Below are 14,378 nucleotides of genomic sequence, written 5' to 3' on the forward strand. Positions count from 1 at the left end.
GCCCAAGCAACATACCAAGGCATATAGTGCACATTTCCAAGAGCTCAAACACCCAAGTGCTTAATAGAATCACTCGGTGATTAGCGTAGGTGCTTTGCGAAGTGCTTAAGTTAGTTAGACCGCTCTAGCGCTTGCTCTAGGTGAACCCTAGTTAGTTGAGTGGGTTTAGACAAACCACACAACCCCTCGGCTCTTGCGTGAGTCGTTGTAATTGTACCGAGTGGGGCGAGAGTCTTGCGAGACCGTGACAACCGCGTTTGTGTCACGGCCGCCACTGTGTACCGGAGGGAACGAGGCCCGCGGCGTTTCGGCCGGAAGCTCGATAGTGGAGACGGCGGGGAGCGTCCGAGAGGAGCCGGAAGCGGAGCACCACTTGCGTGTGGAGAAGGCCCGTGGCTCTCTACGGAGTTACTCGACCGAAGGTGCTTGGCCCTCGCGTGGGCTTCCCTTTGCGTAGGGGCACCAACGAGGATTAGTCGGAACCTTGCTTGGTTCCGGATACCTCGGTAAAAATACCGGCGTCATCCACGAGAGTTTGCATCTCTACTTTGCTCTTTAATATTCTGCATTTATATTAAGCATTTAAGTTTCAATCGTGTATTCATACTTATATAGTGTAGATTGAAACTTAGCCTTTGCGGTAGAGATAGCAACACTTAGACAAAACCTAGTTTGCACATTCTAGTTTGTTTATTTGCATAGGTTTTGCTCTAGGGATTTAATTGTGGCCTAGTTTAGAGAAAGTTTTAGAAGTCCTAATTCACCCCCCCCTCTTAGGCGTCACCCGTTTCCTACACCAACAAAGTTGTTATCCCTTATTTACTTCATATTTTTTATCAATTGGTGAATGTATCAGTAGTCGGTGAGAGTGTTGCTTGCTTGCTATTATAGTTTTTACTAGCGTTATATATGTGGTGGATGGATAACTTAGTGCAAGGTCACTTAATTATACAACTTATTATTTGTATTTCATTCTCTCTACTAATAATTTTTATACCAAATCATGAACTCGTTGTTCATTATATAGATTTTGGTTCATGATCTCATTAATCATTGCGATACTTATTGATTATGAGAAGAACAAGTATATTGGAGATGAAACCCGCGGGTAACCCATGGGTACCCGCTAACCCGATGGGTACGGGTTTGGGCAAAATCTCAAACCCGTCATGGGTACGGGTTTTTTAATGGGCATGGATATTTTTCACGGGTACAAGTTTGGGACGACAAAACCCAGCGGGTTTGTACCCATTGTCGTCTCTACTCTAAACCCATTATATGTATCACATGATGATCAGTCAGATATCCACTTCGGCTGCTTTGGAAAAAAAGTACCCTATATCAACACACCATACTTTCACGGTACTAAAATTATTGACTTCTTTATATACTAGAACATGGGGCGCCCTTCGGGCGCCTTATCAGGCAGTAAGTAACACCTAATTATACGACAATAGTCACACACACATAAGACATATTGAATAGTATATAGAATATAATGAGACATACAGTAAACCATTGTATACAATTAGGTTACATAAATGGTAGGCGGATCATAATCCAACCATCAAGACTTATGTCTAAGCTACACTAAGCGCTTGGTGTTCATGGCTGATAGAACACCACTGCTGCCATTTTTTGAGACAACATATGCAAAAGCAGCATACAAACATAATTCATTTATAATTTGAACGGATCCAAAAGTAGCATACACACATAGTTCATTACGAATCTAAGAAACACGTAAGCAAGTACTGCTTGCAAACAAAAGCGCATAATCTGTTTGTCGGGCAATGATATTAGTATCACAAGTGACATTTTCGATGTTCACTAAAGCGCCAAGTTTTCTCTTTTCTGACTAAACGCCATCTTCGCTAGACCTACGAAGAAAAGAAGCTCTTTAGGAATCCTTTAAAAATGACATACAAACGATAGATTGGTAATACTGTGAACAGGGTCCACTATTGAAAGAATCAAGAATAAATGACGCATATGGCATGTCTAGTGATTTTACATTGCAGAAGTTGATTTTGAAACCTATACTTGTCTCTATAGCTTAACTAACGCAGGACGTGATGAATTTTTGCTTGTTAGAGGCAATTCGGCAATCCAAAATTCACACACACTTGATCTAGGTCTAATACATGACTACAGAAAATGGCCCTTCTTTTGCAAATAGCACAGCTATGTTGGAATTAAATTGGTTTCTGGTTGCATAGGACATAAACATACACAAGTGAAATATTTCCCATAGTTCCATATCATAGGAAGATGTAAAGAAACAAACAGATAGTTCGAACCATGTTGAATGGGGCAAATTTTATTTTCGAGAGATCAGCTGCACACGGACACGAGCCAGAGGAGGGCCTACCAGAGCATAAGACAACAGGACGTGGATAAAAAGGTAAAATCTATATGCTATTGTGACATGATATTTTTTAGATGGTTGCTAATATTATTTGGGTCCAGGATGCTTAACGTTTTAAGTGCAAAGCACCCAGTCTGAGTCCAAATATTACTATGAAAATGAAAGGATATACACAACCATACTGAAAGAAAAGAAGGGCTTGGTTATACGGGCTCCAAGCTGCCAACCACTTACATGCGCTCTGACCTGTCCTTTTCCTGGTGGTAAGCTGTCGAAGGATGGTTTTCAGCTGTGTTTTTCTAATAGTTAGTTCACCACCACGGCAAGGAAAGGAAACAGAAGGATAGAAAACATAATAAAGATAGAAATTTGAGCGGTTTAAAACGATATTTGATCAAGAAATTTCAAGCAATACACACTCGAGTAAGCAAACAATATTAATCTCCAGCTTCCTATATAGAAAGTGAATGTTAATGTTACTAACCTCAGCTTCTAAAATCTCCAGGCTCAGAATCCCTCCAGAAAGTATTTCGAACCCAAGTTATTTCAAGCAATACACACTCGAGTAAGCAAACAATAAGCGAGAGAAGAGTCAACTTTATCTAAAAGCAATTATGGTACTATGGTAAAAAATAATGGATTGGTTTGAAATCAACACCAAAAATAGGCCTTTCAATTCTTGTCTTACATTCTTTTAAAGACCTAATGCTCCTCAATTAGTTATGCAAATTGAGAATCGCAGGAGGCAGCTGAAGCAGTTAGTAACAAAATACAAAACCAAAAAAATCCAGAACACAATGATTCATCCAAGACACCATAATCATCGTTCTCACAAGCATAAGTATAATTGTATGATCAGTGCCTTCAATAGTGTTGAGAAGAGGGTCATTTTTTGTTGCTAGATGGCCAGGTTCAACACATGCCCATGTATATTGATTATTGAATGATGCTTTGCTCGGGCATTGAAATAAATAGTTTCCACTACTCCTGAACATGAAGTATATTTCATTTGTTCTCAGCTTGATTTATGTACAAATTTCGTGCATGTACTGTTGAGAGTTTCCTATGTATTTAGCAATTTTCTTTATTTTGAACTACTCAAGAAAATATTATCTTATTGATGATGATTATTCGAATAGAAAGGCTTTCTAAAAGCTTGCCCAATTTGAGCACCTGCCAAGGGGTGCTTTTGGCCATTGTAATATACTACATATCATTGAAGTTAAAAATACCCTATGCAACCTCTGGTCGCGTATACATATTTCCACCACACAAATCTGGACCTTTTTAGCCAATCAAAACAAAAGGAACATAATCATAGATTGTCGCTCTTACATTACATCACGACGACTAAAACCATTAGCATTCTTGTCAGCTCCTATACACAAGATATGCAAGCTGAAACACGAATTGGATTGTATAAACTCTGACCTTGTCAGCAGCAGCCTGTAGAGTCTCATGGTCACCCCATTGACTGTTTCTGTTAGTTTATATACAAGAAAAATGTCATGTTAGAACAAGCATCCACATGCACTTATTCTAGGTTCCATTATAAAAATTGCTTGGCACGGTGTGGAACTAACCATGCACTTATTCTAGGTTCCATTATAAAAATGGACATACTGAGGACCACCTTTTTCCCGACTATAAAATCATGATAAATTTCAATGTTACTGTTGTGTTCATATAATTTCACCATGGTATATTACAGCTACACACATCTTAATCCTATCCACCATTCCTTTTATTTGATAAAATATCTTTAGGCATTATGCCTTGAGATTTGCTTGGAGGGCTAACCTTGTTTGTCACAATAAGTTAAGAGTGGAACCCAGTGAGACCACTGATAAACCAAAAGCAAATGAAACAATATGTCATGACTGCCAATGAAGATGGAGATTCTTTAATGGCTTTCCCCACTGAATAATGAGCCATATTCATGAGAAGCCTGATGCACAATCCACACATTGCACATACATAGATACAAAGCACTACCGTTGAAGAAACAAAATAGAAGTACCTGTAATTTTGCTGCAAAGGAAGACAAATGCAGATAAGCCTAGACTGTTTTGTAGGAACAGCTACCAGGTTGTATTCTAAAAAAATCCATAACTTGTTTCCTCTGAGAAAATAAAGAAATCAACATTACTAAGCTCTCCATTACATTACCCAACCCAAGGGCAGTGATGATCAAAGCGCTCCACATAGTTATCACATTTGGAGCAGTGTGAGCACCAAGGAGGTTGGTATACCATGCAAGTCTCGCAGTATTTCATCTTTCACATGAACGCCATTGACCATAACCTCTTTTACTCGAGGGAACTGAAGAGCATGTGGAGCTGAAGCACCATAAGAGACCTCTTCCACAGGTGGGTGTGAATTTTGTGGTACAATACATGGATCTTGAGATAAGGTAAGGAAGAGTAGTAACAGTACATAGCAATCAGGTTTTGTAGAGAAGGGTACTACAATTTTGGTGCCACGCATAAAAATAGTAGGAAATAAATAGTGGCATAACAAAGTGTACATTGCTCAAAGAAAACATAAAATCTGAAGAACGGGTGTTTATAGAACAGCAAGTTTACCTATTTTAGGCCTCCAGGAATCTTGACCTCTTGATGCCTGGAACTCATCTGAAGGGCCAAAAAAGTTTTGCAAGCAATTAAAATAGAATGAATTGTTGATGTATACCGTTAATATCCTAAGGACATGAGTGACTGTCTGGTTCAACGCCGTGACATGGATAAAAGTACTAAGTCAGGTTCAACAATCAAGCCCATTAAGACAGGCTTACCTTCATGGAGCCTGAATTATTCGTCATAGGAGGAATACACATGTCTGTCCACACACCTGGAAAAGCAATTTGTACTATTCATGGTTGCAAACATTATCACTACCAAAGAATAGGAAACAAGCATGCGTAAATTGTTCAATGCTTAATAGGCATGAGTTTATAACTATAGAGTCACGCTTATAACTGTTGACCGATTGAGCTGGACCTGAAGTGACAGTGTTGACCGATGCTACATTGTTAAGCTTTTTGTTGACTGGGTGATTATCATAACTAATCTATCAACCAATGCGTATGAAATGCAGTGGAGGAGAATCTCATGTGCTGGTTGCTGAGTATATCAAGTGGCTATCTTGCACACCTGGGTTGTGCGAACAATATTGGCATCTCTTTAAAACCCAGAAACAAGAGTAGCCATGGACTGACTAATCAAGGTTTAATATGAAGTTCAAAAGAAAGCAACCATAAAGTAGTAACAGTAGTAATACATGGATCTTGAGATAAGGTAAGGAAGAGTAGTAACAGTACATAGCAATCAGGTTTTGTAGAGAAGGGTACTACAATTTTGGTGCCACACATAAAAATAGTAGGAAATAAATAGTGGCATAACAAAGTGTACATTGCTCAAAGAAAACATAAAATCTGGAGAACATGTGTTTATAGAACAGCAAGTTTACCTATTTTAGGCCTCCTGGAATCTTGACCTCTTGATGCCTGGAACTCATCTGAAGGGCCAAAAAAGTTTTGCAAGCAATTAAAATAGAATGAATTGTTGATGTATACCGTTAATATCCTAAGGACATGAGTGATTGTCTGGTTCAATGCCGTGACATGGATAAAAGTACTAAGTCAGGTTTAACAATCAAGCCATTAAGACAGGCTTACCTTCATGGAGCCTGAATTATTCGTCATAGGAGGAATACACATGTCTCTCCACACACCTGGAAAAGCAATCTGTACTATTCATGGTTGCAAACATTATCACGACCAAAGAATAGGAAACAAGTATAGGTAAATTGCTCAATGCTTAATAGGCATGAGTTTATAACTATAGAGTCACGCGTATAAGTGTTGACCGATTGAGCTGGACTTGAAGTGACAGTGTTGACCGATGCTACATTGTTAAGCTTTTTGTTGACTGGGTGATTATCATAACTAATCTATCAACCAATGCGTATGAAATGCAGTGGAGGAGAAACAACAGTTGTTTAACAAACCAAAGCTATTTTATCAAACCTGTGGTCCCTATCTTGCACACATGTTTGCTAAACCAAGGCGCTATGGAATTGTGACACTATGAAAGTCATCAAACAAAAATAATACATTTAGTTATTAATGATATTTATGGTAATTAATTTTCTTTTAAGTGTTTGTTATTTATTTCATTTGGAATCATTTTTGGAATGCGCATGATTGATTTTGGTCACTGAACAGCATTTCTTGTTAAATGGAAATCCTAGTAAATTATAAATATAATTATTAGTCCCAAAAATAAATATTTTATAAATAGTTTTGGTTTAAACATTAAGAATTTTAGGGTTATTTAATATGTATTTCGAAATTTGAAAAGAAAAAAAATAAATAAAAAAAACTAACTAACCTAAGGCCCATTAGGCCCAACATCCTAACCCTAGCCGCCATTTTCCCTGTGGCCGCCGCCCCTGCCATCCTCCCAGCCGCCGCCTGCTCCCTCTTTTCCCTCTCTCCTCTGCTCCTCCCTCTCCCCCACCTTCCTCTCTCTGCTCTCTTCACCGCGCGAAGCCGCCAAGGACTGCGCCCCTGCCCGTCGAGCCGCTCGCCCAAGCCGCGCTAGGACCGCGCCCGAGTGAAGCCCCGACCCGCCCTGCCGTGCGCGCTCGACGCCGACCGCCCGACGACCCGACGCTCCAGGCGCCCTACGCGCCAGGCCCCGCCCGCGCGCGCTCGACGCCCGAGCAGGAAGCCGAGCCGCCTCGCGCCGAGCCCCTGCACGCGCCACGCGAGCCGCCAGCCGAAGACCTCGCGCCGCCGGTGGTCTCCGAGAACAGTGGGTCGAACTCGTCGTCCTTGTCGTCGTCGAGGGTGTCGCTCGGCTGCAGCGGTGGCGACACGGGCGCATCCACTTCTGGCAGCGTCGGTGGGTGTGGGGAGGGGTCATGGGGAAAGAACGGGCTGGACGTTAAGGTTTCGTCGCTCGATGTCGCCTACGCCAGCGGCGGTGTAGGCGGAGGTGGGGAGCCGACATGAGAGCTGGAGGTACTAGCGGTGGTTGGGAGTAGGATTTCTTGAAGTGAGGCGGTGAGGCTCGCGAGGGACGGTGGGAGCGCCAGGAGCTCCGCCTCGTCGAAGGGCTCCGTGTCCTCTCCTCCCGAGATCTCTGTGAGTGGTTGGTGGTGGGTCAGAGAGGTAGAGAGGAAGGCACGGACGTGAGCTCACGCACGGTCCTGGTTCGCTGAATTGTGATTTCGGGTCCGAGACGTGGGCCACGCGTCGCGTGCGCGTTTGTGGAGACTCCGTGGAGCGCGGGGAGGGTACGAATCACTCGCGTCTTTTAACTAGAAGTAATACATTTTATTCAAAAAATTATCATGACTTCTTGAATTTATTATTTGAAAAATGGATAAGGTAAACAGTCAAATGGGTGCATCTATGCCGCCCACTGGACAGCGATCAGGCACGGAAACGGAGATAGCCGTACCCGGAGTCCAGGACAGCACTGACAACGTTGGGCTGCAGTGCAGGGAAAGAAAAGGAGAGAAGTCGTTCTCGCTGCAGCGAAACCCAAGCAACAGCAAGATGACCAAACAAAAAGCGGTACGAGGTCAAAAGAGGAAAGTTTCACCGCCGCGGCAAGAGCACAGCCTGCCTAGGTTATACTCCTCGATACCTATTCTTTCTCTTCCCGCTCAAAGTAGAGAGAACTCTCGGCAAAAACCACGTGAACAAGGGAAATGATACGCAAATCACAATTCGCAGTACTACTTGACCTCATAAAGCCATGTAGGAAGACTATTATATCTGAAAGAAAACATGGGACGTACAGCAGAGGTACGAGGAAATGCAGGCTGCAACGTTGGAATTCAGATCTACAGGATCTTGCACCCGCACAAAACAGTCTGAACAATCGTTAAAAAGTAACTTTTTTTTATGGAAGCTTCAAAAGACATGCCTCTTCATTGTATTAGATTAGAAAAAAAGGATAATCCACAAGACCCAACACACATTGGAAAAGAAAACGAAAATACAAAAAACACTATCCACTGATATATCTAAGATAGACTAAAAGCTTCCAACTTGATCATTCACCAGTTACAGAAACACAACCACCAGTTTATAGTAGTAATAACACAGTCCTCCATCGCCACTAGCCTCAGCTATCGGTCTCGGATACTGAATGACCAGTGTACCCGAGCCTCTCCGATATCAAATTTACAGCATCGCGCCCCCCTTCTTGGCCGCTTTACTTCTTGGCCTTACGGGACGGCGCTTTCCGCACCGGGGTCGCCGCCTTCTTCGAGGGAGCGGCCTTCTTGGCAGGGGCCTTCTTCGCGGCAGCAGCGGACTTCTTGGCCACCGGCGCCTTCTTCCCTGGCGTGTCCTTGGCCGACGTCTTCGCCGCCTTGGCGGGGCGGCCGGCTTTCTTAGCAAGTGGCTTCGGCTTAGCGCCGGCGGTCTTGGGCTTCGCCTTGGCAGCTGGCTTGGCCTTGGGCTTGGCGGGTGTCTTCGGCTTCACTACGGCTTTCGGCTTCGCGGCGGGCTTGGGCTTTGTGGCGGGCTTCGCCTTGGCGGGGGTCTTAGCTTTGGTCTTGGCAGCGGCCTTGGGCTTCTTAGCGCCGGTCTTGGGCTTCTTCGGGGCGGCCTTGGGCTTGGGATTCGGCTTGGTGGCGGCGGACGACAGCTTGTACGAGTTCTTCACCTTGGTCAGCTTGCCGCCGGCGACGAGCTTCTTGAGCTGAACGTTCAGAAGCTTGCGGAAGTTGGGCGGGAGCTTGTCCTTGTGCTTGTCCTCCACGAACTTGGCAATCGCATAGCTGCTGGACCCCGTCCTCTCCTTGAGCGACGTGATCGCCTCCGAGACCATCTGCGCACCGACCATCCACTATTCAGTAAGATCCAGACGCGGCGGAGAGGCACGCACAGCACGGCACGGCAGAAGGATCAAAGGGAGGGCACCAATTACCTCGGCGTACGGCGGGTGGGTCGGGCTGGCGCGCTTCTTCGGCGCGGTGGCCTTCTTGGCCTTGGCCGGCTTCGCGTCGGCAGCAGGCGCCGCCGGGGCGTCGGCGGGCGCCTCTGGGGCCGCATCCACCAACGGCGCGGGAGTCTCAGCCACGTCGGTCGCCATCAAAGCAGGACTCGGACCTCGACGTGGAAGGAGGGAGCGAGCTCGGGTGTGCCGATGGGAGAGAGAAGGCGAGAGCTGTGTGCTGGTTATGTGTGGAGGTCGGGGCGGAGGAAGCCGTGCTTAAATCGTGGCGACGACACGATGACGAGGAGAACCCAACGCCGCGCGCTGATTGGTTCATACGGCCTCGCCTCGGATTGCCCCCATCAGCGCCACCAGATTGAACCTGGTCCGCTCGATCCAGCCACATCCAACGGTCGTCAAAACACCCCCCTAGGCGCCGGGGATTGCTGCCCGGCAGCCGGGCGAGCAGGGGCTCATGAACTGGGCTCGGAGTGTGCTTCTCCCTCCGATTGGCAATCGAACATCTCTTCGCCTGATCCACCGATCCGTCCCAAACTCTGCAGACACGTAGGAATGGGGCATAGCTTTCGAACGAGTGTACAGTCGTGGCATTTCGTTGAGTATACAGAGAGATACTGGCTCGAGAATCCGGACTGGTCCGGACGGCGCTACTGTGTGAGTTTGGACGGGATTTCCGGCCGGCGACACCGGGTGCACCGGCGAACAATGCCGCCTGCCGGCACGGCCGTGTAGCAGACTAGCAGAGGAATCCGGTGAGCTTCGGATCTCGTGAAACTGACGTCGTTTCGACGGTCTACGGCCGGACAGAACGCGATGCAACTGACACACCCTTGGGCATGCGTTGTGTGACCTGCGGCGACCTCTGTGCCGTGCAACGACGCGGTGGCCGACCGGCTTGCCGGAGGACCGCCGCGCTTCATCGGGCCCGTCCACGGGGAAGCTGCTCCCGCAGCTGCATTTGCGTCGTCACGCTTCATTCCATGGTTGATCGCTCGAAAGTGATCCGATCATCCGAGCTAGCTGCTGACGATATCGATTGCACGACGCACACTCGAGAGCCCAGCTCGAAATCTTTTGGAAACTGCTCGAGGCATGCATGATTCTGTTTGAATTTGATCTCACCATGGGGAAGTGAACGGAATAAAGTTTGACGAGTTTTTGTTACGGACGCGGCGGAAGAATTCGTCGTGAGACGTGATAGCAGTGGCATCCGCCGTACGTGCCTGATCTTGATGGAACGGGCCGCTCAAATTCACGCTCCAATACGTGGTAGTACATGCGCAAAAGGAATTTAGTTTTGCTGCCCCGCAGATGCGTACAATCTTCACGCCCAAAATTAAAGTTTGGGAGTTTAAACCGGTTTGCTCGCTAATCCTGTTGTTTTCACGAGAGGAGAGCATGGGGCCGATGTGTGGTCTCGGTTCACCATGAACCTGGAGGTCAAAAACATCACGCGAACGCGCTGCAAAATAGCAATATATTGGCGCCGGATCGTGAGCTGAGTGACCATGGTGGATGAGAACACACGGATGCATCCATTGGCACTCTGGCAGCAGATATCTAGGGCTCAGCGCGTGTGTCGTATACTCGGCCGCCGGGAAACAAAGTTATAAGGGTTAGCCGTAAATTAAATCCATTAACCATGCAAGGAAACTAATTAAGAGAGTGAACTAATCATAGATATTCATGACCATTCATGCATGGAAAGAAAATTTAAGAAATTGACATGCAACAAAAAAAAGGACATATATTTATGGGAAAAAAAGGAATTCTTACCAGATATGCAGGGAAAATAGTCAAAGGAAAGAGTCCAGGTTGACATGCAACAAAAAATGACATATATTTATGGGGGAAAGGAAAGTTCAATTAGCTACGCAAGGAAACTAGTGAGGTGGAAGAGGCTAGTAACTTAGTAAGTAAACATACATAAAATGTGGACATTCCTTGGGTTGGTTGGTCCATAAAATGAAAACGATAAAACCTGTAGGCACCAATCTTTACTATTCCTTAAGACCGTAAGGAGGGCGTCCGCCCTGACGCGGCTCCGCCCTCCACCACCCCGCCAATCTCGCGGGCGAGCCACGCCCGCTCCATCCCAGCAACGTCACCAGCGTGGTCCAAGCCCGGAGATCTGCACTCCCTCGTGCCCCCGCCTGCCACCACCGCCCGGTCCCGTGCCCTCCCTCTCACACAATCGAGACGAACGCCATCTCCGTCGCCCATCTTCCAACCTCCTCCCCACGCCGCCATTTGTGCCTCCTTCATCGCTAAGGTCAGTGTCGCCCTAGAAGATGGGTCCACGCCTAAACCGCTCGCCCCCGTCGTGCCCCCGCTCCCCCCACATGATTCTCGATCCTGGCCCACGACCGAGATCGCCGCCGAGAACCCCCTGACGAGACCGTTTGCAGCCGTCCTCTCCAAGACGAGATCGCCGTCGAGCCCCCTCCCCTCGAGCCCCGTACCCCGCCCAAGATTCCAGATCTACGCCCGATGTGGGCGTGTGGTTGCGTCGAGCGCGTGGCCGCGAGCCTCTTCGTCGTCCCCCACGCCGTTGGAACACCGCTGTCATCATCGGGGGTCACAGTCGTGGTGGGCCTCGCACTCATCTGTCGTCGCCCTCAACGCCGCATCGCCCTCTTCATCGAACCATAGCTCTTCGCCTACATCTCCGGCAGCAGATGAGTCCACCATCTCCTCAAATCTGATGGCCCTCGGCGACAGCGCCACCACGTCGTCGGTGGCCAAGCTCTCCATCTCCGGCGCGGACCTCACGGTGCTTCTACATAGTTGCCTCAGCTGCAACCAGCGACTGAAACAACCTCCTCTTCGACCATGCTTCGCACCTGCCCACGCCATCGGTCGCTCTCTCGGACTACACCGACACCGATGCCACGACGACCCCTCCTGCCCTCGTGCTCTCCTCGTCGTCCTCTTCCCGGTGCTTTCGCACCCATGGGTGCATGCATTCGTCTCTCTCATCATGTTCCCATGCTTTTTAGTTCCTCACATGGTTCATGCCCGTCGATTGATTCAATGTTCTTGTCTCTCTGATGCCATAGGAGGACGAGGAGGTGGCTGACGGGCTTCGATTGGCGGATGGCGCGCCGGATCAGAGCAGTCGAGCGAGCTTTGGGGATTTCCTAATGACACTTCAGATGAATCGACCAAAAGAATCTCCCTGTAGCAACTACATATTTATTTTTCTTAGACCCTCCTTACCTGTGATGCCCATTTTACTGGTTTGCCTACAATGAGCTCTGATGTCAATGGAGAATTTGTCATGGATACCAAATCTGTCCTGTCAGTAATGCCAGTGGTATCGCTTTACATCTTTTGGGATATGGTTTCAATGTTTATTATTAGGATTTATGAGTCAAAATGGTAATAATACTCCTCTTGTTCTGGGTTGCTCAGTTTGATTTCTGGATCCAAGTTGTTGAAGTCCCAAATGTCTCTTGGGAGGATATTGGTGGGCTGGAGAATGTCAAGAGAGAGCTCTAGGAGGTAATTAGATGCTCCTCATGTAGCTGCTCTAATGTAGCTGCTCTAATGTAGCTGAGATATTTGGTAACGTGAGATGTTAGGTAGCTGGAATGCCACCTCGGGGACGGCGCCGGGCGCCGGTGGCAGGCCGGGCTCGCGGGCGCACGGGGCGCCGCTGGGTGGCCTGGTGCTGGTCTCCAAGGATCCGGACAACATCCGTGAGATCGCTGCGTGAGTACACCGAGCTGAATCCAGTCTATCTGTATTTATTTTAAGCTTCTTACGGCCTTCCATGATTCCATCAGGTTCTTGCCACTTTTGTTACAACCATGTTCTTGGACAGAGCTGGGCAAGTCCAAGCAGGCCACCTGGGGGAGCTCCATCCGCCCCATATACACCTTCTCCACCATCGAGGAATTATGGGGGTGCGTTCACTCTCTCCAGATTCTTGCTCTTCTCAGATTCATTCTCTCCATATTCTTGCACTGTTAGTTGTACACAATTTGTTGCTGCAACAACTATTGTGTTTCACCAATACCCTCAGGACATGGGTTTTGATTTCTGGGGCTATAATAAACCAATAGATGATAAGGGATTTCTAGCAACCATTAATTTGCCATGTGGAAAACCTCATGATCGGAGTCTATTTTGGTGGTAGCAGTAGCAGAGAACCAATAGAGCTAGAAGCGTGCAGTTCTGATAAAGGGGACCGACCAAGAGGCAACATGCTATGCATTATTGATCCACATATCTATTATCACAACAAGAAAGAGTAACACAATAGTAAAAAAAAGTTCCTCGGTTGTAGCTATTAGTATTTAGTAGCATTATATTTCGACTGTAGATAGTTGTGATGAACTGTTGATCTATATAGCAAGAAAAAATGGGACTCTACTGTATATTTCATTTTAATTCTAACAGACAATAGATTCGAGGTACTTTGATAATTTGATTTAGCGATGATTTGCTTTAGTTCCTTCGATCGGCTGCTTTACCATTTTATTACCTCACCTCACTCTGTCATGTAGCTAAAAATGGGAACTAACTGATATGATGATTTCTGATGGTTTGAGCAGGATGAAGTTTGTTGTTGCCTACCTACATGTTGCCCTCGCTGGGAACCCAGTCCCTCCGCTAAGAAATCATCATCATTTTTTTGGCCTGAACTGGTATATTTGAAATGAACTTATTGTCTAAAAATTGTCTTGATTATTCATAATAAACAGTTAGAGATTCACCAGCTGTGTCACTGTCTTTACTGAGTTTAGTATGACGTCTATGGAGCAGACTTCCTATTGAAATGGAAGTGTTGGATCAATCCCCTAAAAAAGACTGAAATTCACACCATCTTGCCACAAGTTCAAATTTCCCATGTTGAGTGAGGATTCTCCAAACTGAATTTCACTGTGTGCTTTATTTGGAGAGTCGGTACTATGAATGTGGTGACAGCAAGCAGTGGCTGTGGGGGACAGATATCCCCCGGGTCCACTAAAAGAGTAAAAGACCTCACGAAAGGCCCAAGTGCCCAATAAATCGTAAGGCCATTC

The 14,378-nt window shown here is 46.5% G+C and overlaps 2 protein-coding genes and 1 pseudogene across 3 annotated transcripts; 1 reads left to right on the forward strand and 2 right to left on the reverse strand.

The window, feature by feature from the left end:
* Positions 1-1,724: 1,724 nt before the first annotated feature.
* LOC100383678 (Protein S-acyltransferase pseudogene) lies at positions 1,725-8,170 on the reverse strand (annotated as a pseudogene). Its single transcript, NR_159473.1, has 8 exons — positions 6,045-8,170; positions 5,837-5,884; positions 5,163-5,218; positions 4,954-5,001; positions 4,389-4,399; positions 4,169-4,287; positions 2,603-3,848; positions 1,725-1,880 (listed from the first exon to the last, which is right to left on the reverse strand). The product of NR_159473.1 is annotated as a Protein S-acyltransferase pseudogene (transcript).
* A 95-nt stretch (positions 8,171-8,265) lies between these two features.
* LOC542385 (histone I) lies at positions 8,266-9,616 on the reverse strand. Its single transcript, NM_001111960.2, has 2 exons — positions 9,319-9,616; positions 8,266-9,219 (listed from the first exon to the last, which is right to left on the reverse strand). Exons 1-2 carry the CDS (start codon positions 9,481-9,483, stop codon positions 8,599-8,601), a joined length of 786 nt encoding a protein of 261 aa, NP_001105430.2. The 5' UTR covers positions 9,484-9,616; the 3' UTR covers positions 8,266-8,598.
* Positions 9,617-10,856: 1,240 nt separating this feature from the next.
* Positions 10,857-12,846, forward strand: LOC111589280 (COPII coat assembly protein sec16-like). Its single transcript, XM_023300073.1, has 3 exons — positions 10,857-10,929; positions 11,361-12,664; positions 12,763-12,846. The coding sequence occupies exons 1-2, from the start codon at positions 10,857-10,859 to the stop codon at positions 12,425-12,427; spliced, it is 1,140 nt and encodes a 379-aa protein (XP_023155841.1). The 3' UTR covers positions 12,428-12,664; positions 12,763-12,846.
* The last annotated feature ends 1,532 nt before the right edge of the window (positions 12,847-14,378 follow it).

The sequence above is a fragment of the Zea mays genome, chromosome 5, assembly GCF_902167145.1.
Source record: "Zea mays cultivar B73 chromosome 5, Zm-B73-REFERENCE-NAM-5.0, whole genome shotgun sequence".
Taxonomy (NCBI): domain Eukaryota; kingdom Viridiplantae; phylum Streptophyta; class Magnoliopsida; order Poales; family Poaceae; genus Zea; species Zea mays.

Bases quoted from the DNA above. Each gene is read 5' to 3' on its own strand.
- LOC542385 (NM_001111960.2), bottom strand. From the start codon at position 9,483: ATGGCGACCGACGTGGCTGAGACTCCCGCGCCGTTGGTGGATGCGGCC. The intron at 9,220-9,318 runs GTAATTGGTGCC...GTCGGTGCGCAG, and splicing joins CCCACCCGCCGTACGCCGAG to ATGGTCTCGGAGGCGATCAC.
- LOC111589280 (XM_023300073.1), top strand. From the start codon at position 10,857: ATGGTGGATGAGAACACACGGATGCATCCATTGGCACTCTGGCAGCAG. The intron at 10,930-11,360 runs GTATACTCGGCC...CTATTCCTTAAG, and splicing joins TAGGGCTCAGCGCGTGTGTC to ACCGTAAGGAGGGCGTCCGC.